This window comes from Prunus avium, chromosome 2 (genome assembly GCF_965620075.1).
Source record: "Prunus avium chromosome 2, drPruAviu1.hap1.1, whole genome shotgun sequence".
NCBI classification, from domain to species: Eukaryota; Viridiplantae; Streptophyta; class Magnoliopsida; order Rosales; family Rosaceae; genus Prunus; species Prunus avium.
In genome coordinates, this window is record NC_142285.1 from 25,018,121 (window position 1) to 25,043,436 (window position 25,316).

The following is a 25,316-nucleotide window of genomic DNA, read 5'->3' on the forward strand; positions in this document are numbered from 1 at the left end:
TATGAGATTATAGTTGGTCGCCTATAACTAAAGGGTTCCAACCAAATATCAAATTTTGCCGTGTACAAAGGAAGGATTGGGCGACCAAATAGATTGGTGCGTCGCCAAAATGTTTCAATGACTAAAGGATTTGGTCGTTAAAGCTTTACTTAGTTGGTTGCTAAAACATGCATAATTTAAGTATAGATGCATATATGTACTGTTTTGTGATAATATTAACCTTTTGTTCATTAACATATTGAAATTTTGAAGAAAAAAAAAACAATAAATTTAGTTAAATAGACTAATAGAAAATGACATAAATAAAAGTTTTTCCTACTCAAGGGTACACAAGTCATTCAAGTACACATAAAGGTGTCATCATAGTCTGAAATATCGATAATATCGACGAAATATCGACGATATTTCAGTTTTTTCGAGTCACGGATATTTCGGAACGTATCCATGTACATATCGTATAAATATCGACGATAATATCGGAAAATACCGATGTCGATTACACTTCAGCAATATTTTGTCAAAATATCGGTGTAATATCGCTAAAATATCGAAAATATTGATGTAAAGGTGGAAAAAAAAAGAAAAAAAAAAGGGAAAAAAGGGAGACAAAAAACACAAAGGGGATTGAACCCCTCCCATTTTACTCCTCCAACACCTTAACCACCATATCACTTATATTTTTGTGATAATATGCTAAAATATTTATATTCATATGGATGGCATGTTAGCAATTACATGCAAAACTATTTTGGGGATTTATCATTTGATGACTACTCTTCACAATACACTTACTCTACACATAGAGATGATGAAGATAGTGAAAATTTTGAACCTCATAGGAACTCTATGTGGTACTAAGTCACTCATGTATCGTAACATGCAATGTATAAAGCGTAAAATATTGTAGTAAATTATTATATATAAATGATTATGGTGTGTTTAATATTTTTTCATTAATTACTACATATTTTCTACACTCACAATATTTTCCAGCTCGCTGTATAATCAACTTAAATAAGTTAAATCCATCATGCAATGCATTTCCTTCTAATTTTTTGTGATAAACTAATAGATAATTGACTAAATAAACATTCTCCAAATTTTCAATAAAAATTTCCAAGTTTTTCTTACAATTTTCGTGGTTTTTATTCAATTTTTATCGATATCGATAATATCCCGATATTTCCATCGAAATTTTTGTGTTTTTGGACTACCGATATTTCCGATATCATCGATATTTTAGACCTTGGGTGCCATATATCCAAAAATAGCAAACATGAACGAGTGGAGGCCCAACTCCATATATTCTTGCTCTTTGTAAACCCAGTTTTGCAGTCACTATGTCCCTATACACTAAGACTAGAGACCAATCATGTATCCTATGCCCTTGTAACCCCAAGTTTTGTTGTGCAATATCAATCTATGAAAGAAAAATAAAGCAAAAGTGAAAAAAGAAAGAACTTAACTGAGATTCGGTAGTTGTTTAGGCGTGTTGAAAATCCATCCAATCCGAGCACTTGATGAGACAAGCGCCTTGGGGTATTGAAACTTGGCAGTCGGGTTTGGAGCTTGAAGGAGTGCTGCGGCCGGTACCTAAGGATGTGGCAGCTGGGTTACATGGCTAGGAGAATGGGTCGGGCTGCGTTTGAGCTTGGTTTAAGAAGTCCGGTTGGATTATGCCCGGCCGGGTTTTCAAATGCGGCCGGAACCGAAGGATGTGGCAGCTGCCCACTTTATATATATATATATATATTAATAAATGAAAATGGAGATTAAATGATGGTTTCCTCGGCGGACTAATTCTAGAGCTCCAAGAATTCAAAAGGCCATGGGCACCCTCATGTCATTCCAAAAGACCAAAGGTGTAGGCCCAAGACACCAATTCGAGCCCAGGATTTTTGGACTATATGCACGTGATACAGGCCTCACAAGAAAAGAAATCAAGGAGATCGATAATAAAGCAGAATGTTCTCTCTTCCCTCTCTCGCTCTCTCTTCCCTCTGCGCGCGACCCCCTCCCCGGTACAGTTCACCGACGGACATTTTCGGCCAGCGCCACCGCTACAGCCCACCACTGGGCACGGCACCGGTCCCAACAGGACCGCCAGCTCATCCTCCTTCCGTTTCGCTCCATCTGCGATGCCGGCAGCGGCGAGGATCACCGAAAACTGGAGCAAAACCGCCGGTTTTTGACAGAAACTTCACGGCCGTCGATCTCCGCTGTCCGGCCACCAAATCCGACGAGTGAGGTATGGTTTCTCACCTATTTTTCCTGATCTAGCTTCTGGTTGGGTAGGATTTGAACAAGTTCTAGATTTAGTAACTCGATTTCGAACCCTATGTTTGGCCGGTTTTCAAATTGAAATTCCAGCCACTTCCATCGACTTTTTGGGGTTTGTCCAAGAACAAAAGTGGCTCCAAATTAGGTGTGTTACCTAGGGTAGGAGTCTTGGCCCGTGATTTTGAGATTTGTCGACGAGTGGTAATCGCTTTGGACACCCACGCGCTGCCAGCGCGTGTGGCGGCGCGTGGTAGCTGTAGCAGAGGGGCATTGTGTCCCAATGCAATCCCCTTGATGTCACGAGCGCATAGGTACTTTCGGATTCCAATTCGGATAACGTTTGAACCCCGAACGGATTTTACATATTGTGTGATTTCCGGGTTCGATAGGTTAGAACCGTTGGATTGCTTCCAAATTTATATATGTTGATCTAGGCATTCGTAAAATCATGTAGGATTTCACGGATCGTGAATCGGAGCCCCGGATGTTCCGATTAAACAACTTAAAGTTTGTATTTTTCAATAATCGTCCGATCGTGAGATCGCGAGCTGAGGGGGTGTTTGTGTAATTTCCAAGACCTTAGAGGGTTTTGCAAAAACACGAAAAACCTCAAGAGGTATTCGTATAAATAACTCAAATTCAAGACAATCAGTCAAAGGACTACAAACAAATGAGTTTCATAATTATGCGTATGTTGACCCTCATCAAAGGACTAAAAATCAATGTTTAATTTTACAAGGGGGTTGAATGGAATTTTAATCTTATACAAGGACTAAAATTGAAATTATTGAATGTACACAAATTTGGAATTCCAATTTTGTATGTACAGAAATATTGAATTAAATTCACATTATTGAATTAAATACGAATATTGAATGACGAATATGATCTGAAGTTTTCAATACTTCTTAAGGAAACTTTTGAACCAGTGTGCCGAGAGTTTTGGGTGCCTTTTAAGCCTATCGTTGTAATCTACATAGGTGATACCAAATCGAATACTGAATCCCGAACTCCATTCAAAGTCGTCTAGCAACGTCCACGGAAAGAATCCCTTCACTTTGACACCATTGCTAAAAAGCAATAAAAGGAAATTAAATATATTAATGTCAATAATTTGAATCAATACCTCAAAATCTAAAGCTATACCATATACATATATATTTAAATATTATAAATGAATTTTTTTAATACACTTACTCAATAGAACTTTGAACATAATGAAGGTGGCGATTGTAGTAGTCAATTCTATGGGTATCATTAAGGGCTTCAGCAAGTGATAATTTCGGATCATTCAACTCATCCACACCTACAATATATAATACATTATATGTAGTTACAAATTTAGACTTTGTACCTCTTGTGTGTGTTTTACACCAAAAATATGTGAAACATTATTGATCATGCAATTACTTAAGGCTAGAAAAAATTACCATTTTCGGTGATGTAAATAACTGGATTGTGATACTTTTTCTTTGTGTAGAGTAAAAGATGTTGAATTCCTTGTGGATAAATATTTAACCATTCCGAAGCACCCTGCACCAAAATTTGAAGATTTTTAGATTTTTAGGGGTCACATTTGTAAGTGCAAAACGATTAATGGTCGAAATCATAAAGGCTTAATGAAGTAATTTGATGCGTACCTTTGGACCGATGGGGACCCCATTACGCTCAGTTGCCACAACACATATGAATATCAGAATCTAATTAATCTATAAACTTAAATTGCTTGAATTAAATTCTGAATTTGTACTCACATGAAAGATTAACACCAGCATCTGTTGTGTAGCTTGCGTATACCGAGTTATTTTGAGGTGCATCACTTGCATAGTAACCCGTATAGTAATTTAGTCCAAGAAAATCAAATGAACGAATTAGCAACTTGGATTGTTCTTTCGTGAATTTTGGTAATCGGCTTCCGACAAGAGATCGCATGCTTTGCGGATAGTCACCACTTGTCAATGGCTCAGCAAACCTATAACAATGTAAAAATTTCAAGGGTTAACTTGACATTATATTATGTATTGCTCGCTAGGAAGTAGTAAATATTATATTCATAAACAAATTCGAAATTCACTTGCCATCCGAACATAAAATCCAAAGCTCGTAATGCAGCATTTTTATTTTCTTTATTTTCTGATAGGGGCTCAAACCAATTTGACACCAGTGTTATCCCTATCACTCCATTTTGAGACGCCTGAACAAGAACATTAAGTTTGTTTGTTTTAGAGTCACAAAAAGGTAAAGTAGTTGCTCTCTTGTTGCAACAAACTAATTAATTGTACCTGGTATCTATTTTTGTACAATTTTGCGGCAGCTGCATGAGAAAGGAGCTGGTGGTGTGTTACCAAATATGGTTCAATAGATGAATCTCCGCCTGTGCAGTTTAGCTGCTGCCAAGTGGAGCATCGTCCCGGCTTTTGGGATCTGGTTGAATAACCATAGTTACTGAAGGTATACGGCTCATTCAGTGTGATCTAGTGCTTTACTCGATCACCAAATTCCTTATAACAAAGTTCTGCGTAATCTTGAAAATGATTGCTGTATATACACATTTCAAAATGTAAATGTCATAATTGTATTTATTAATTAAATTATCAGTACGATTCAAAGGACTAATTTCTTCACTTACACAATATGAGGGCTTAAGAAACCACCATATTCATCTTCTAAAGTTTGGGGAAGATCCCAATGGAAGAGTGTCACAAATGGCGTTAAACCTATAACGTCTGCCGGGGAAGATCATAAGCGATTTATGAAAGCGCATTTTACCAACAGGAGTCACATTACTGGCCAGGACTTAGAAAATGCATTCCTAAAGTCCGAAAGAGGAAGCGAGGACTCGTTCAAATTGGGACTGCTATATTTTGTGGAGTCTGTGATAATGGGTAGACCCCAAAATGTAAAGATAAATGAGGACTACTTGCATTTGGTTCATACAATGGATGAATTCAACAAATATCCGTGGGGATCTATATCGTTTGAGTGTCTGCAAGATTCTCTGTTGTTTGTTCCCGGGAAGAAAGAGAGAGATGAAGACAAGGATGGGCAGGGGAAAGGGGAGAAAAAGCGAAAAAAGGCGGTGCGGAGTTCAGTGAGAAAAGGGAAGAAAAACGTGGAGGATGAGAAGCCTAAAAGAATTAACAGACCTGCATGGAATATAAAGGGATTGAGCTATGCTTTCCAGGTATGATTTAGTTCAAAATTAGTGTTTGTAAAATTTAAGTTCGTAACTAAGTACTGACTTTGATAATCTATTTGTTGTAGATTTGGGCGTATGAATTAATTGCTGAATTGGGAATTCTCCCCCTTAGATATTGTAGGCGGATCGAGGAAACTGCATTAGTCCCTCGAATTTGCAGGTGGGAATCCACAGAGAAAGTGTCTGAGTTTAGAAAGCTGAACGCTTATATATTTCAAAGCAAACAGGTGTGTAGTTAATAATTGATTTCAATAGTATGTTGGTTTCATGAGGAAAGGTGTTTACTATTGTATATGACCTGTTAACTGTATATGTTTGACAGCCTGTTATACTGCGGGTCTTACGACCAAGTGAATTGGAGATGAGGCAACCATATTGGAGTTGGGGATCAGTTGTTCCTGAATGTGATGCACCTAGTGCAGGCCCGCGGGTATGTAAGGACCTTGATGAATTAAACTCTGTTGTACAGCAGTTGAGGAATGAGGTTGCACTATTGCACCGTGAGAAGGGTGAGCTGGAGGATAGAGTGTTACGCTTGGAAAAGTGTACCAGTCATGCAGACGCCAGGAAGAGTGAGGATGATGGAGAGGAGAGACTTAAGACTGAGGATGCTGGAGAGGAGAGACATAAGACTGAGGATGCTGGAGAGGAGAGACATGAGACTGAGGATGCTGGAGAGGAGAGTGATAAAACCGAGGAAGGTGGAGTACCCGAATCGAGAGAGGAGAGTGATAAAATCGAGGAAGGTGGAGTAGCCGAATCGAGAGAGGAGTGTGTACAAAATGCGAAAGAAGAGGTGCAATATACAACCCCGGATATAAATTGGGATGATCCAGATGCGGTGTGTGTCACCCTTGTTAAATTCCTTACGAATCCTCCTCGAAAGATTGACATGTCCACTGCGGAGGGTGAATGTGGCGAAGATGTTATAGTTGGGGTGGGGCGAAAGAGGGGTCGGGGAAGGAGTTGGACGGTTGGTCCTATGACGAAGAGGCCAAGGGCAATGGTAAGGGAAACTCCATGGCAAGGTCGGGAGATTCCCAATATTTCGAAGGACCCAATTGCTGACCCCCTAAGGCCTGTTCCTCGTGATTCCCTTCTGGAGGTGGCAAAATTCTGCTGGGAATGGGGACAAGAAGTAAAGTAAGTTCCCTTTGCCCGTCCTTAGTGAAATATAAATGGTTTATTATGATTACCTATTGAGTCACTGGTGAAACGGAATTGCTAATAACAATGATTGACAAATATAGTTCACATGTGCGGTTATGTGGAGACGAAGCTATGGAAGGTTCGCATAACTTCTTTGTTCGGTTGCTGACCAAGGACGGTTGGTTGGATGACTCGGTAAGCATTGATTGATTTGGGATTTTGTCGATAAGCCCTTACTATGTAGTAATTGATTGATTTAATAATGGAAACAACCCTTTTATGTAGAACATTGACACGGCCTTGCATTTGCTACATGACGGCACAACAGGTCTGGCAAGTGGGCGGGTTCTGACTGGACGATACTGGACACCACTTTTCAAGTCTGTATTATTTCATAAGCATTGTTTGTTTTGAAATTCCGTATCCGTTATGATGCATAACTCGTGAGCCACTATGCAGAAATGTGCTGCCTTAGATTACACGCAAATGAAGTCGTATATTGGAAAGGAGGAGAGGAAGCACAGCAACGGTCTAGTGGGATTGGTGAAGGGCGAAGGGCATAAGTTGGCTAAATCATGGGGGTCTGTGAATCAAGTTTTTTTGCCCTTCAACCTAGAAAGGCAGAAGCACTGGATCTTACTTGTTATCGATTTAAAAGAGTTTGAGATAAGGGTATATGATTCAAAAGTAGATCTGTGCAGAACTCAAGCCATCCAACGGGCTGTGCAGCCGGTGTCCAAAATACTGCCCCGATTGTTACACGAAGCTAGATATATAGGCGGGTGAGTCATATTCGACCTAAACACATTGTGTTATGAAAGTGCGCTTTTGTTGTACAATGAATAACAGCTGCTTCGCTATGTTTCAGGGGCGACTGTGGGATGTACATTTTCAAATACTGCGAGTTTCTGACCTCCAATGTTGAACTAGCGAATATTTCCCATCATGCCATGCCCTTGTATCGGTTGAAGCTCGCAGTGCAGTTGTTGCAGGGATATTAACGCATGTGCTTAATTAGGAGAGGCAATATGACATAACTGGGTGGGTGTAGTATACGAACTTGCAAACTTCATTTCACTGGGTGGGCGGTTTGTAATTATGTAGGTAACAGTATTTGAACTGAAGAAATTCATATAGCTTGGTATTGGCTCAATTCGTGAGATAGAGAACTAACCTTTCTATCATATAAGGGAAGCTCGAAGAGCTTTCTTCGCATGCTTGAGGGCATCCTTCCCGTTTGTACGAAGGTTTTGAAAAGGTAGTTTTGAATCTTACTTGTTAATGAACAAACTCTTCTTTATTATCCAACTACCCCTTTTGACTTAAAATTAAACAATAAGTTAATTTTATTGGGTTCAAATACAACCTGTACGAAACCGTCAACACATGTTGTTGATACTATGCTGAACCATAAACCGTAGGACCTGCCACACTGTGTTTTCAAATGTGGAATAAATAGGAATGTTTCTTGTTAACGGCAAACAAGATTGTGAAGGTCAAGATGCAGGCATATCAAACATTCAAAAATTCATTTCCTAATTATGCTCAATGATTAATTCATAATAATAGATTTGCAAACACTTCTTCATATTTCATAACTGTCCGGATTAGAAAATTACAAAATATATACTTGAAAAGCCAAAACAGAACACAATTTATAAATATATACTTGAAATTGCTTGAACATTTCCAGACGCAAAAAGTTTCTTACTTCTTCATCACTTGAACTGCCAAATTCAGAAATGATAGAACTAACAACATTAGGAGGATCTTTTTAATGCCCTTCACTATACGGATGACTTCAGCATATGCATTAAGTTCCTTCACATCCAGCTGGTTTTCAATTTGAGATTCAGTTGGCATGTTGCCTCCAGTCACCCATTCATAGCCACTACACGTTGTAGCTCCCTAAAAAAACATAAGAAAGTTACATTTTTCATTTTCGGATTACAATGTCAGACCCAATTCTTCTACTCTGTAGCAGTTTTCATTGGCTTAGGCAATGACCGATCTGAGTTAGTGTTATTGGCTTAGGGAAGATAATACTTACATATGTTGTGAAGCACTTCCAATACGGTCTGCCCATATTCCTTTCAGATTTGGAAATTAGCATAACCATCTCAGCATTGCAGTGCCGACAACCCTTCCAAAAATTTGCTCAAAACCCCCAATTAATTTTCCTTAAAATCTGAAAAGGAATGGTATTTTATTTTTTGGGGAGAACTAATATGGAGTTTCAAGTTTGAATTGTCCTGTTTTGGTCGTAACAATCAGTGATTGTGAGATGCAAATTCAAAATTTACAGGAATGTTTTTTTTTTGTTAACCCTAACCCATGAGCGGGAAAGAAAAGCATTGGTTTAATATTTTTTAACCCTAAGCATTCGACAGTAAACCCTAAACCGTAGGCGGCAAGCCCCTACACCCTTGAAGTCGTTTAAAAATTGAATATTTAAGTGGAAACGATTAGAAAATAGAAAAACTGGCGAGTGGCGGCATAGGAATGCGCCGCGTGGCAGTCAGGCTTGCAGCTCCCCACTCCAGCGCCTCCACTTGGCATTTCTTGTATATTTTATTCAGTTTATTTCCGAAAAATTGTTAAAAATGCAGGAAAATTAAGGAAAAAATTGGGGAATTTCCTAACTGTGTGCGGGGATGAATACTTCATACAGAAAGTACAAACCCTAGTTTAGGAGCGAGTGAAAAATAAAATTTGGGAACCAACCCTACATTCGGATGATGCAAATGAAAACCCTAATACACTTAGTAAACCCCACACTCTCATATGTTCGATCACATTAATCCCGTATCCAAATTTATTTGTCCTGCCCTTTTTCTGGATATGTCATCGAAGGAAATCTCGTCTCGATCGCTGAGGAATTTTTCAGGATTTTTTCACTGTCAATTTCGATTTTTAATTGAATATTTAAGTGGAAACGATTAAAAAATATATTAACTGGCATGTGGGGGCGCGCCACGTGGCGGTCAGGCTTGCAGCTCTCCACTCCAGCGCCTCCACTTGGCATTTCTTGTATATTTTATTCAGTTTTTTTTCCCAAAAATCGTTAAAAATGCATGAAAATTACGGAAAACATTGGGAAATTTCCTAACTCTGTGTGGAGATGAATACTTCATGAGGAGTTTTGGGTTAATAGTTGGCAAAATGTTTTTTGTGGAAATTGATATGTAATTCTTTATGTTAGTGAAAAGGGATTTCCGTACTATGGGATTCAATTTTTTTTTTTTTGGTGCAGAAATCCTAAAAACTACTGGATAAATCCGAAAATAATGGGGAAATGTCGTAGATGGTTATAATCAAATTGGGAAAAACCCTCCACTTAATTCGTAGATCCACATTGAAAGATATTTAAATAATTATGTTAGTGAAAAGGGATTACCGAATGACTTAATTACACTTCTGTTTTGTTGCAAATATAGTTTCAAATGCAGGACAAATCAGGAAATTAGGGGGATTTTTTTGGGGTATTTATGGGATCATCAGAGTATCTTAGAAGATCAAGGATGTGTCAGACATCCACTTGTCAATGAAGTCACTGAAAGGATAATCCCTTTTCGGGTTGACAACACGCAACCTCCCTGCCATATGCCTGTCTGTCACCTTTAACGAATGACTGTTTGGGGGATATGAACCAGCAATTCCACATGTGAGACCACTTACTGAAACGATATAGGACCCAAAACCATAAACAGACTTCAAATAAAAACAATACAAAGTTCACACAGTTTCATGTTTACATCAAAACACTAAAAACCAAAACAACAATTTATTAATAAATCACCTATCATACCATGTATATAGACCTTAAACCCACCCAGTCATCAACTGGAGTTCGTGCTGGATGCAGAACAGCTCCGTCTTCCATTTGCAGGGTTCACAGCAGTTCCAAGCATCTACGTTGTGCCAGTCATCGCCCCAGCGGACCCATAACTGATACCACTCCCGATTACCCTCACAGTGAATGCAGTCTTGTAAAAATCCTTTGTCTGCAGTAAACTTTTGAAGCATAGGAGGAGTCACGGTGCCACTCATTGTATACCGACGCAGTCGATTGCTTATTGAATCCCTACAAGCTTGCCTGTTCAGTTTCTTCGTTTTGCTGAGATGGCACAAAAACTCCATCGCATTCTCCTTGCCCTCGCTAGGGTTCAACAGCCCTAGCAAGCCAACAAGGTAGGAGGCTTCCTTATGCCTTGCCATAGACGCCACCCGCAGGTTCTTCAGCGCCTCATCATCATTCTTCAGGAAGAAGTCCTGAATAGCTTCTCTGTAAATGATTTCTGGATTGTTATGTTCTTTGCACTTTTGCAAGAACTCAACAATTTTGCCTTCCTCACTTGGGTACCAGTCCTGATGCCACTGGTACTTATCCACTGACACCGTTGTCCAAACCTCAGGATCGTTGAGCATTTCTTTAAATAACTTGCAGGTTGCCGCCATGTTGTACAGATCTTCAGAGGACTGCTTTGCAACCACGAGCAGCACCTTAAACCATGCCAAATGTGGAATGTCCATCTTGGTTGTTGGAAAAGAGGGACTGAAAAGGGTCTGTGGAGAAGAGGACTGAAAAGGGTCTATGGAGAAGAGGACTGAAAAGGGTTTGTGGAGAAGAGGGACTGAAAATGGTCTATGGAGGTTTTAATAATCAAGGTGTCGTTTGGGGACGAAGAAGGAAGTGCCGCATATAAACCCAACCGGCGTGACCCACTTGACAATGGACGAAGACAAGGGTTTAGATCAGTTTATATTATATTATTCGTTTCCCAAGCGCTGCGACTGAAACGACAATTGACAGTTATCGCTGAAGCTGGAGGGACTCAATTGGTTTCGCGCGCTCCCATATTGAGAGCATTTACGATACCATTTGTCACCGGTAGCAGTCACAAAATTATAAATGCTTTTCGTCATAATTATTATACCAAAATCACATCACCAAGCAAATGTGATACTTAATTTGTCTGCTTATCACCTGTAAAGAAAATGAAACAACTGTGTCTCATACTAATAATGCAAATATGACATCACCACGGAAATTAGGTATCTCAAGTGGCGGCTCCCCAGTCCAAGTGAACAAATTAATTTTGGCGGGAAAATTAGTAACGGGACTGCTGTATAAATAACAAAGTTATATATTCTACCTCACATTGCACCACCAGTTGGTCCAAACAACCCTCAACTCACCATGGGTTCACCTACAAAAATCCCCCCCATACTTACAACAACTCCACCAAAAAATGCAGATCCTATCTCACACAAGAATAAGAACGCTAAAGATGTTCCTGTAGGACCTGCGAAATCCATCAACTTTTCATCTGAGAACCACGATGATGCAGGCCGTATCGGTCAGATGCGGTACGATGCGTTGAAGACTGAAATAAAACGTCAGAAGATACGTCTAAGATGGTATGAAGAAACATTGGGGAAGGGAAAAAGTCAAGTGAAATTACACCTTCGATCAGTCAAACTAATGAAACTGAGGGTTAGGCTTGCGAAAGGAAAAGGTTGTCAAAGGTTCAGGGGGTCGAATGAGGCAGTGCAGATGAGGGAAGCAGAAGCACGTAAAGGATTTGACCTGTTCCGAGAGTATGCAAAATGTGTTGTCCCAAGCTACAACTGGGACGGAATCACCATGGAGTAAACCGTCGCTGGACAACGTTCATTTTCGTTATTTTCAGTAAGTTTGTTTGGAAAAAATGCGTAAACGTTCATTTTGACTGCTTTTGTTCCAAGTCTGTGTGCACTCCTGAAGGTGTAACCATTTTGCTTTGGAGACTTCAGATGGTATCTTGTATGTATCCAAGCTGTAAGACATGAAGAAAGAGCAAGTGAAAAGTATGGGAAACAGCTTTTGGTTTATTATGCGTACTTTTGTAAAGCTAAATGGGTATGCTTTAATTGAAGTATGTTTACATTATTTTCTGTCAACATATTTAATTTCTCTTTACAAAATGCCTAAAAGGAATGGGATAGTTTTTAGCATTGATTGGATCTCCCTCACAGGAGTTGTTGTTCCTAAAATGGTAATATGAGGTTTGCTTATTCATGTGAAATATATAATTTGACCAAGGAAATAACAGTAATAATATTCTGTGTGTCATTTGAAAGGAGAAAATAAGACTAATTTTTTCCAATATTTAGATACGAAGCATAAGTTATTTTTCCCAATGAACAAACTCTTGTTTATGATGCAACTCCCCCTTTTGACTTAAAATTAAAGAATAAGTTATTTTTAGTGGGTTCAAATACAACCTGTACGCAACCGTCAACACATGTTGTTGATACTATGCTGAACCATAAACCGTAAATGGTGCCACACTGTGTTTTCAAATGTGGTTTAGGTACCATTTAATTAGTTATTTCATGATATATTGTTATTTTCTTATTTAGGTAGTTTTAGGATATCTTTTATTATTTATGTGTGATTTTATAATTAATGAGTTTACTTTTGGACCAAGTCGCGTTGGTACCCAAGTCTTGTAAAGCCTATAAATAAGGCTAATGAAATAGTTGTAGGGTAGTTTATGTTGATGATGAATGAAATAGTTTATTTGTGGCATGGATTTGCTACGATATATGTGAGTTTGCACTAGCCCTAGATTTCGGTGCTCGTGTCGTGTGTGTGGTTGGTGACCTATGTCCGGACCCCGATTCCCATCAGTATGGGGGGGATTTTCGTAGGTGACCCCATGGTGAGTTGAGGGTTGTTTGGACCAATTAGTGGTGCAATGTGAGGTTAAATATATCACTTTGTTATTTATACAGCAATCCCCTTACTAATTTTACCCGCCAAAATTAATTTGTTCACTTTGACTGGGGAGCGGCCACTTTAGATACCTACTTTCCGTGGTGTGTCATATTTGCATTATTAGTATCAGATACACTAGTTTCATTTTCTTTACAGGTGATAATCAGACAAATTAAGTATCATATTTGCGGAGATTTAAGTGTTCGCGCAGCGTGGTTGAAATGTAAGTTACCTTGAGAACGTGTGCTATCATATTTGCATTATCAGTATCATAAAGACAGTTTTCTTTTTCTGTACTGGTGATACGCGTTCATATTTAGTTCCATATTTGGCAAGAAGCAACTGCTTAGTTGTTAATGTTAAAATGCAAGTTACCTTCACTCGTTCTGATGTCATTTTTGCATTATTAGTATCATATACACTGTGATCATTTACTTTACGGTTAATGGTGCGTTGATATGTAGTTTCAAGGTTGGCAAAATGAAACTGATTACTTGGTCATGTTCAAATGTAACTAAGTCATTTGCTTCATAAGTGGTGATGTGATTTTAGCATAATAATTATGACGAAAAGCATTTCTAATTTTGTGACTGCTGCCGGTGACAACTAGTATCATAAATGCTCTCAATATGGGAGAGCGCGAAACCAATTGAGTCCCTCCAGCTTCAGCGATAACTATCAATTGTCGTTTCAGTCACAGCGCTTGGGAAACGAATAATATAATATAAACTGATCTAAACCCTTGTCTTCGTCCATTGTCAAGTGGGTCACGCCGGTTGGGTTTATATGCGGCACTTCCTTCTTCGTCCCCAAATGACACCTTGATTATTAAAACCTCCACAGATCATTTTCAGTCCCTCCTCTCCACAGACCCTTTTCAGTCCCTCTTCTCCAACAACCAAGATGGACATTCCACATTTGGCATGGTTTAAGGTGCTGCTCGTGGTTACAAAGAAGTCCTTTGAAGATCTGTACAACATGGCGGCAAACTGCAAGTTATTTAAAGAAATGCTCCACGATCCTGAGGTTTGGACAACGGTGTTAATGGATAAGTACCAGTTGCATCAGGACTGGTACCCAAGTGAGGAAGGCAAAATTGTTGAGTTCTTGCAAAAGTGCAAAGAACATAACAATCCAGAAATGATTTACAGAGAAGCTATTCATGACTTCTTCCTATTGAAAGATGATGAGAGCATGAAGAACCTGCGGGTGGCGACTATGGCAAGGCATGAGGAAGCCTCCTATCTTGTTGGCTTGCTAGGGCTGTTGAACCCTAGTGAGGGCAAGGAGAATGCGATGGAGTTTTTGTGCCATCTCAGCAAAACGAAGAAACTGAACATGCAAGCTTGCAGGGATTCAATAAGCTTGCGACTGGGTCGGTATACAATGTCTGGCACCAAAACTCCTCCTCTGGTTGAAAAGTTTACTGCATACCAAGATTTTTTTCAAGACTGCATTGACTGTGAGGGTAATCAGGAGTGGTATCAGTTCGGGGACCGCAGAGCCGACGATTGGGGCAACGTACATGCTTGGAACTACTGTGAACCCTGCAAATGGAAGAGGGAGCAGTACTGCATCCAGCGCGAACACTACTTGATGACTGCGTTTGATATATAAGTCTATATACATGGTATGATAGGTGTTTTATTAATAAATTGTTGTTTTGGTTTTTAGTGTTTTTATGTAAAGGTGAAACTGTGTGAACTTTGTATTGTTTTTATTTGAAGTCTGTTTATGGTTTTGGGTCCTATATCGTTTCAGTAAGTAGTCTCAAATGGGGAATTGCTAGTTCATATCCCCCAAACAGTCTTTGTATTGTTTTTATATGAAGTCTGTTTATGGTTTTGGGTCCTATATCGTTTCAGTAAGTAGTCTCAAATGGGGAATTGCTGGTTCATATCCCCCAAACAGTCATTCGTTAAAGATGACAGACAGGCATATGGCAGGGAGGTTACGTGTTGTCAACCCGAAAAGGGATTATCCTTTCAGTCACTTCGTTGACAAGTGGATGTCTGACACATCCTTGATCTTCTAAGATACTCTGATGATCCCATAAATACCCCAAACAAATCCCCCTAATTTCTTGATTTGTCCTGCATTTGAAACTATATTTGCAACAAAACAGAAGTGTAATTAAGTCATCCGGTAATCCTTTTTCACTAACATAATTATTTAAATATCGCAATGTGGATCTACGAATTAAGTGGAGGGTTTTTCCCAATTTGATTATAACCATCTACGACATTTCCCCATTATTTTCGGATTTGTCCAGCAATTTTTAGGATTTATGCACCAAACAAAAAAAAAAAGAATCCCATAGTACGGAAATCCCTTAAGTTTCACATCAAGAATTACATATCAATTTTCACAAAAAATATTTTGCCAAATATTAACCCAAAACTCCTGACGAAGTATTCATCCCCACACAGAGTTAGGAAATTTCCCAATTTTTTCCTTAATTTTCCTGCATTTTTAACGATTTTTGGGAAAAAAAACTGAATAAAATATACAAGAAATGCCAAGTGGAGGCGCTGGAGTGGGGAGCTGCAAGCCTGACCACCACGCGGCGCGCTCCCATGCCGCCACACGCCAGTTTTTATATTTTTTAATCGTTTCCACCTAAATATTCAATGAAAAATCGAAATTGAAGGTGAAAAAATCCCGAAAAATTCCTCAACGATCGGGACGAGATTTCCTTCGAAAACATATCCGGAAAAAGGGCAGGACAAACAAATTTGGATACGGGATTAATGTGATCGAACATATGAGAGTGTGGGGTTTACAAAGTGTATTAGGGTTTTCATTTGCACCATCCGAATGTAGGGTTGGTTCCCAAATTTTATTTTTCACTTGCTCCTAAACAAGGGTTTGTACTTTCCGTATGAAGTATTCATCCCCGCACATAGTTAGGAAATTTCCCAAATTTTTCCTTAATTTTCCTGCATTTTTAACGATTTTTGGGAAAAAAAACTGAATAAAATATACAAGAAATGCCAAGTGGAGGCGCTGGAGTGGGGAGCTGCAAGCCTGACCGCCACGCGGCCCCCTCCCATGCCACCACACGCCAGTTTTTATATTTTTTAATCGTTTCCACTTAAATATTCAATTAAAAATCGAAATTGACGGTGAAAAAATCCCAAAAAATTCATCAGCAATCGGGACGAGATTTCATTCGATGACATATCCAGAAAAAGGGCAGGACAATCAAATTTGGATACGGGATTAATGTGATCGAACATATGAGAGTGTGGGGTTTACAAAGTGTATTAGGGTTTTCATTTGCATCATCCGAATGTAGGGTTGGTTCCCAAATTTTATTTTTCACTCGCTCCTAAACCAGGGTTTGTACTTTCCGTATGAAGTATTCATCCCCACACACAGTTAGGAAATTTCCCAATTTTTTCCTTAATTTTCCTGCATTTTTAACAATTTTTGGGAAAAAAAAACTGAATAAAATATACAAGAAATGCCAAGTGGAGGCGCTGGAGTGGGAAACTGCAAGCATGACCGCCACATGGCGCATTCCCATGCCGCCACTCGCTAGTTTTACTATTTTGTGATCGTTTCCACTGAAATATTCGATTTTTAAACGACTTCAAGGGTGTAGGGGTTTGCCGCCTAGGGTTTAGGGTTTATTGTCGAGTGCTTAGGGTTAAAAAAATATTAAAGCAATGCTTTTCTTTCGCGCTCATGGGTTTGGGTTAACAAAAAAAAAACATTCCTGCAAATTTTGAATTTGCCGCTCACAGACACGGATTGTTACGACCAAAACAGGACAATTCAAACTTGAAACTCCATATTAGTTCTCCCCAAAAAATAAATTACAATTCCTTTTCAGATTTTAAGGAAAATTAATTGGGGGTTTTGAGCAAAGTTTTGGCAGGGTTGTCATCTTCTGTTATCTTCAATTTCCCTTCTGGGCAAAGCCATGTCGAATTCTTCAACAAACACTCAAGGAAAGAGGTGTCGGCACTGCAATGCTGAGATGGTTATGCTAATTTCCAAATCTAAAAGGAATATGGGCAGACCGTATTGGAAGTGCTTCACAACATATGTAAGTATTATCTTCCCTAAGCCAATAACACTAACTCAGATCGGCCATTGCCTAAGCCAACAAAAACTGCTACAGAGTAGAAGAATTGGGTCTGACATTGTAATCCAAAAATGAAAAATGTAACTTTCTTATGTTTTTTTAGGGAGCTACAACGTGTAGTGGCTATGAATGGGTGACTGGAGGCAACATGCCAACTGAATCTCAAATTGAAAACCAGCTGGATGTGAAGGAACTTAATGCATATGCTGAAGTCATCCGTATAGTGAAGGGCATTAAAAAGATCCTCCTACTGTTGTTAGTTCTATCATTTCTGAATTTGGCAGTTCAAGTGATGAAGAAGTAAGAAACTTTTTGCGTCTGGAAATCTTCCAGCTATTTCAAGTATATATTTATAAATTGTGTTCTGTTTTGGCTTTTCAAGTATATATTTTGCAAATCTACTATAACGAATTAATCATTGAGCATAAACCTTGAACCCTAAACCCATAAACCGTAAATGGTGCCACACAAGAATAAGAATGCTGAAGATGTTCCTGTAGGACCTGCGAAATCCATCAACTTTTCATCTGAGGACCACGATGATGCAGGCCGTATCGGCCAGATGCGGTACGATGCGTTGAAGATTGAAATAAAACGTCAGAAGATACGTCTAAGATGGTATGAAGAAACATTGGGGAAGGGAAAAAGTCAAGCGAAATTACACCTTCGATTAGTCAAACTAATGAAACTGAGGGTTAGGCTTGCGAAAGGAAAAGGTTGTCGAAGGTTCAGGGGGTCGAATGAGGCAGTGCAGATGAGGGAAGCAGAAGCACGTAAAGGATTTGACCTGTTCCGAGAGTATGCAAAATGTGTTGTCCCAAGCTACAACTGGGACGGAATCACCATGGAGTAAACCGTCGCTGGACAACGTTCATTTTCGTTATTTTCAGTAAGTTTGTTTGGAACAAATGCGTAAACGTTCATTTTGACTGCTTTTGTTCCAAGTTTGTGTGCGCTCCTGAAGGTGTAACCATTTTGCTTTGGACACTTCATATGGTATCTTGTATGTATCCAAGCTGTAAGACGTGAAGAAAGAGCGAGTGAAAAATATGGGAAATTGCTTTTGGTTTATTATGCGTACTTTTGTAAAGCTAAATGGGTATGCTTTAATTGAAGTATGTTTACATTATTTTCTGTCAACATATTTAATTTCTCTTTACAAAATGCCTAAAAGGACTGGGATAGTTTTTAGCATTGATTGGATCTCCCTCACAGGAGTTGTTGTTCCTAAAATGGTAATATGAGGTTTGCTTATTCGTGTGAAATATATAATATATGACCAATGAAATAACAATAATAATATTCTGTGTGTCATTTGAAAGGAGAAAATAAGACTTATTTTTCCCAATAATTAGATACGAAGCAAATGTAACCGATAGTTGTGTTATTTTAAATTAGATAATGAACATGAAGGAAATAGACGGAAAAGGTTTGCAAAACATAATGTTACGGTTGAAACGAAAGTGAGTTCAAACCATATTCCGAAGATGAAGTGTACACTCTGTATTATCACATCTTATGAAATTGAGTACGAAAGTGAGTTGAAAAAACACTTTCGATGATTTATAGCTTCCCCCAGTTGTGTAATGCCACAAGGAGCTGGTATCAATTTTGGGGCATTTTTCCGATTTTTCTCCTTGTTATTACCATGTCTTCAATAATTTTCCCCTAGTTGTGTAATGAAAATAACGAAATACAACACATGATGGGACCTGACCGCATCAACCTTGGGTAGGTGCATACGTGCACGTCAGTGACCATTCTCTCACCCTTCCTTTGCAAACATCGGGATAATACTTCGACAAATGCTACCACCTCATTGAAAGTTGAAAATTCAAAATTCATGTGTATGCTATCTGTGATTAATACGAGGCTTTAATCCGAATTCAACATAAATCAAATACTCTCATTACTGAACAAAAAAACAAAACTGATGTGAGTGATAGGGAAAATAGATAAAACAAACTGCGGAATACTCCAGGACATCATATATAAACGGTGTCGTATGGCTATGGGATACTCATTGCAGTACATCAACATCTTGTTTTCTTCCTGACTCTTCTTTGGAGTTGTGTTTTGTGCATACAACGAATCCCCCAATATGAAGAAACTAAAGAATTGTCAACATGTCAACCAGTTCAAACGGCAATGCAAATCAGGGGGACTCCGATGGGTCATGGGAATATGCCCCCGATTATCCAAGGTCCCCTCTACCACCGCTGCCACTTCCAACCTCCTCGGCAAGCGAGGGCGACTCCGATGATCCTGCTGTGGAAATAAATGATATGAAGAACAAACTGGAACACGACTCCTCCTTGGTCCATTATTGGACTCAAAAGTATCTCAGAGCTGAGCAGAAGTTGGCGTATTTGACGCGCCAAGTGAACAAAGCGCGTTACAGAAAAGAGAAGCACAGAATTCGTGGCCAAAGAAGAACGCACAAAGCAGAGGATTTGCAAATGACCCTGGACGATGCTACGTACGAATCTTTGAGCATCCACAAAGGAGGCGACAAGCATGGGCAGGCAATGTCTGTGGCTTTCAATGAAGGTTTTGAGCAATTCCGACTATTCTTTGCAGATGTCCACAAACTTATTGACTGGGACGCCATAACTCCGTCTGCTGCACAGCAAATCATCTACGGCGGTGTACACCCACCAGAGCTAGGCCACCAACCAGCAAAAGCCAACGATAATGACGGCTGGTAGCCATATCAATCGCTAGGCAATCGTTATTCACTTGTTTGTTTTTTGTTAATGCCAGATCTGGGTTTGTGTTTACATGTTTATGCCCGATCTGACTTACGTGCAGCTTATTCGGGTTTAAATCTGCTATCACAGCCTTGGGTTCTATGTTCTTACCAGAGTTCAATCTTATTTCTTCCATCACTAACTACTGGATTAGTAGAGTTCAGTTACTAATAGTGCTCAAATTTTGGGTTTCAAAAATTGTCGGTGGGTCGATAAATTTTTTCAAGATTATCTGACACAGATATTCGGTTCTTTGACACATTACTGGCACATAGTGATGGTTTCAAGATTCCCTTCCTGACACACCGTGATGGTTTCAAGATTCCCTTACCTACATATTTCATTTTCCTTGCAACCGTTGCAAAGGTGTATAAAACATTACCCACATTGCATGAATCCCAAACGAATCCTTTCAAACACTGGCTCCACGTTCTGAAAACAGCAAAGCCCCAGGATGGACATCCACCTTCAACCAAAGATGGATCTGAAAGTTCGAGTTGCGCATAATTATTGCAAGCAGGGTGACGTTCACGACCATCCTTGTGGGACGTTCCGGGATCTATTCGAGGTAGGTCCAGACAATGTTCAATACTATCGGTCCTTGACCCCTTCTCCCCCAAAGCCCCCATCTCCCATTGTTTGCATTACCCCCAGAGTGGTGTGAGGATTGTTACAATGACAAACGCATTCTAGATTGGGAGGAACGTGGCCGCTTTGAGTCAAGTGATGACTCTGATGTTGATAACTAAGTGGCTCTTCAAATAACTTATTGTTGACTTTAATGTACTTTTTTTTATTTTATTTTTCCAGGGGATCGAATGTAAGTCATGCGATACGTGTGTGACACTTAATAATTATCGAATACAAAAGTTACTTTGTTTTTGGGCGGTTTCACTGTTACTTTTCACATACCTTAGTTCAATATCAACATGAGGCACTTACATAAGATTCACTAATGGTTCCAGATGGTTTCCAAAAAGACACAAATTGGTATCAACAAATATTCAAACTCCGGGACCATAAAGGAAATCAAACTCTTGCAGAAATGACTCTATCATAGTAGGTTCCCTGTCCTGCGTGCTCTGACTGGGCTGCAAATTCTCATCAACTGCAGTACCAACTTCTGCGTCGGAAGATGAAGAGATGCAACATCGAAATAAAGAAACAAGTCAACAGCATTTCTTGTATAAAATTCAAACCCAGACAATTACATATTCACTTACCCACTCACAAGTTTTTGACAACTCCGTCTATCATGATCAGTCTTCCTACATTCACTGCACTGCCGTTTATGTCCTTCCGCTGCCTTCTCTTTTTGTCCTTTCACTCTTCTCGCATGCCCTTTTGCTTTTACTCGATGGGGATCCTTCATTCTGACTTCAGAAGAACTAGTTCCAACCTCTCCATTGGGTTCTTCTTCGACACGAGCTCTTGATGACAACAACCTTGTAAGCTTCCCACGAATGTCGTCAAATGAATTTTCCAGCAACTCAAAACCTTCATCACACAACAAAGCAGAATCTATCAACTCACCTGCAACTTTGCCAAGTTTCGATCTCTTAAACAAAACCAAACCGTCCACGCAATCTTTAACTTCTTTGTCATTCTTATCATATACTACACCGCACTTTGCACTTTGAAGCCATCGTTTCACTATGTAATTGTCTGGCAAGTGCTCCACCTGCTTCATTCTTAAAAATGCTAGGATGTGTCGGCACGGAATACCCCAAAATTCAAATTCTTTGCAGCTGCAATAAGCTTTATCGGCATCTTTATCATGCACAAGCTCCTTCATTCGTGTCACCCCCGGATTTACCCGCTCACTTACTTTGTACCTGCACTGGGTCTCATCTTGCTCTAAAAGTTCGAACAAGCATAAAAGGCTTCGGAAGTCTTCCCTCTCAAACATTTCAAGAATTTCCCGAGTGTAAATGCGTGCCATTTGATGTTGCATTGGTGTTCGAAATGGCAGTGGAGGTTTTTCATTGGTATCAACATGATCAGCCATTAACTCCTTGTGCCTCTGTGAACCAAGAGCTCTTTCAAAACGTACAATGAATTCCATCAATGTATTTTTCCGGTTAATATATTGTTTGAAAAATGCATGACAGCTTTCAGCCCGTTGACTACTTGACATCCCAGCCGAAAACACATGTTTTACATATGATGGAACCCAATTCTCCAGCAAAGCATGAATCAAGCTCAGCCACGGATGGTCTTTCAGCCCATTGCTTGTGACGATTTCATCCCATTTCGCATCAAATTCTTCTTTCGTGTCCATACCCCATATGCATTTGTACATTTCTGAAAAACATTCCCCAATGCCGGGTTTCTCCATAAACTTATTCAAGATATGCCATATGCAATATCTGTGGAATGTTGTTGGGAGAGTTAAAGCAATTGCCTTTGACATGGCTGCATCTTGATCAGTGATGATCATTTTGGGTGGCTCACCTGGCATGGCTTTCTTGAATTCTTCGAACAACCATACAAATGAATCCGTGGTTTCACTAGTTAGGAATGCACAACCAAACAACACTGTCTGCCTATGGTTATTAACGCCTAACAAAGGCGCAAAGACCATTTCATAGCAGTTCGTGTTGAACGTCGTATCAAATACCACCACACCCCAAAAAACCCATAAGCTCGTCTTGACCTTGCATCTGCCCAGAAAACATTTCCTATCCTTCCTTCGGAATCTACCTCCATATTGAAATAAAATGATTCATTTTTTCCTTGCTCAGCCAAAAAATGCTCCTTCAGCAGCTCTGCATCATGCCCAATCACCTCCCCACGCACGTCCCTTGCATAATTATAGACATCTCTCCTAACAAACCCAACATTTTCCAATCCCCCTACTTGCACCTCAAGAAGGCTTACCTGTTTATGTACAGGGATATTAACTTTGCTCATATGTGTACTATAGGCCTTTGTAGACTCTGTTAAGTTACGGTGAGATCTCAATAGATGGACTTTATCAACTGTGGTCATGTCATGGTTGTGTACCTCATTGAATCCTACAACAGTGTACTTATTCTTCTCGTTTACCTTCAAAATCGCAAGTTTAGCCTTGCACCCAGTTCGAGTACAACCTCGCTGTCTTCTATTACGACTAACAGTGCTTGTCAACGCATACCCTTGTTTACAGCATACATATTTTTTCCTTGTTACCTCTCCTGTGAATGTGCACGTTCTCGTTGTAGAACACCGAATGCCAAATCTGGCTTTCGCAGCATACATATTATAGAAATTGAACACATCCTCACAGCAATCAAATTCAAGTCCCAATTTTGGTTTCAATTCCGAACTAACTTCCGGTGTCACCTGTCCTTCGCACTCCATTTCACATTTCTTGCAATTTAACCCTAAATATCACATCACCACCATCATATATGACATTAAAATCACTATCTGTGAAACATTAAAGACCTACATACACACTAACGTAACTCGTGCTGATGCCCAATATTTAGCACAGGCTTTCAAACAGCTTTAAAATATATATCAACTAACTATTGGCTGCGCAAATCTCACGACCTGGAGCTCCGGGCCGAGGTGATATGCGTTTAACACGTGACGTCCTTCTTTTGGATGCGGTGCGGTTGTGCGCGGGCGTGCCAGCACAGTCTACCATGCGTCGAGATGGTGATGTAGATGAAATGGTTAAGTGGTGCGCCTGTTTGGGTTCGACTCCTAATCAAACGATTGTGGCCAAGAGAGGAACTGATCTCGGCTGTCAGGTTCACGGCCTGAGCTACAAGGCCGTTTAGTGGTGGTATTGATGGTGGATTTTGGGCGGTGCTCCGGCCCGTTGCTCAGGGAGCGACGGTTGTATGATATATGGGGTGAATGAGAGATTAACAAAGATGGTGCTCCGGCGCCTTGAAAATCAAGGGTCGTATGAAATATTGATGAACGGATTTTCCTTACAGTCTAACACTACTCCTAGGAAAGCAAGTAAAAATATTGAAAGTGCATTACAGGAAAATATAATTTGCTCCGTGGGAGGCTTTGGTTTGGTGTTTTAACCCTTTGAATGTAGCTCGAGTTTGATATTTATAGGAAGAGCTCTTGGAGGAGTAATCGGGGCTGAAAATCTGCATAGTGGAACCTGATTAGAACAAGTGGGTAGTCCAATCGACATTTGGGATCGTGAAGCATGGTGGTGTGACCCCATAAATCCTAGTAAATCTCGACAGCCGCCCTGATCGTGGGTTCTGCGCTTCTGGCCGTGGGGACGCATTTAATGCCCTTGTTTGGTGGTTGGTGATCTGACCTCAATTTGTAAGAATATTTGTAAGTATGTTTGCGCCTAACCACTCTGATTTCTATCACCAAACCTTGACTTTAGTCACTTCCCTTCTTCCCTCGTGCATTAAATGCCCTTTTGTGGCTAGTGGGTTTGCTAGTCAGAGGCGTTACTTCATTAAATGAAGTGTGGGACCCTGCTGCCGCGTGGCGATTTGACTCTAATCCCTTCGGTCGTGACTCTTTCGTCCTTCGACCTCGACCCATAATGCCGCGGTCGAGGCCGAGATGATTATACCTTCGCAGCTTTTCCTTTGTTTTTAGGAAGGCCAAATATCTGACGAAACGCCACGTTTTAGTTCATGAATAGGTGCTAAGGCCGAGGAAGGTCCTTTCGGCCAATTTATGGCCTTGATTTATTAGGCACAAACACTAACATATGACATCCAAATGACTCTCTGGTGAAACATTAAAGACATACATACAACCTAATCTGACTCATGCTGATGCCCAATATTTGGCACATACTTTCAAACAGCTTTACAATATATCTTAACTAACATATGACATGCAAATGACTCTCCGCTGAAACATTAAAGTCATACATACAACCTAAAGTGACTCATGCTGATGCCCAATAATGAAATTGACAAGTACAGTATATGGCTTACCTCGTAACTAATTTCCAACTTCAAATTTTCAACAACTATGACAACGTAACGTAGCCCTTTTAGATCTGGACGTCAACCCCAAAAACTTTTCTTCTTCCTCAACCCCTGTTTCGCCCCCGCTCAAGGATTTCAAAACCAACAGAGCAGAACCACAACGGTACGG

At 39.8% G+C, this 25,316-nt stretch overlaps 3 protein-coding genes and 1 pseudogene across 3 annotated transcripts; 1 reads left to right on the top strand and 3 right to left on the bottom strand.

Moving 5' to 3' along the window:
- Nucleotides 1-3,043: 3,043 nt before the first annotated feature.
- LOC110760267 (beta-glucosidase 12-like) lies at nucleotides 3,044-5,090 on the bottom strand (annotated as a pseudogene).
- A 9,204-nt stretch (nucleotides 5,091-14,294) lies between these two features.
- Nucleotides 14,295-15,008, top strand: LOC110760274 (uncharacterized). Its single transcript, XM_021962513.1, has one exon. It carries the CDS (start codon nucleotides 14,295-14,297, stop codon nucleotides 15,006-15,008), a length of 714 nt encoding a protein of 237 aa, XP_021818205.1.
- A 6,445-nt stretch (nucleotides 15,009-21,453) lies between these two features.
- Nucleotides 21,454-22,695, bottom strand: LOC110760273 (protein FAR-RED IMPAIRED RESPONSE 1-like). Its single transcript, XM_021962512.2, has one exon. The coding sequence runs from the start codon at nucleotides 22,693-22,695 to the stop codon at nucleotides 21,454-21,456; it is 1,242 nt and encodes a 413-aa protein (XP_021818204.2).
- A 101-nt stretch (nucleotides 22,696-22,796) lies between these two features.
- LOC110760272 (protein FAR1-RELATED SEQUENCE 5-like) lies at nucleotides 22,797-23,576 on the bottom strand. The gene has a single exon (XM_021962511.2). It carries the CDS (start codon nucleotides 23,574-23,576, stop codon nucleotides 22,797-22,799), a length of 780 nt encoding a protein of 259 aa, XP_021818203.2.
- Nucleotides 23,577-25,316: the final 1,740 nt, after the last annotated feature.

Coding starts and splice junctions, on each gene's coding strand:
- LOC110760272 (XM_021962511.2), bottom strand. CDS start 23,576: ATGGAGTGCGAAGGACAGGTGACACCGGAAGTTAGTTCGGAATTGAAA.
- LOC110760273 (XM_021962512.2), bottom strand. CDS start 22,695: ATGCCAGGTGAGCCACCCAAAATGATCATCACTGATCAAGATGCAGCC.
- LOC110760274 (XM_021962513.1), top strand. CDS start 14,295: ATGGACATTCCACATTTGGCATGGTTTAAGGTGCTGCTCGTGGTTACA.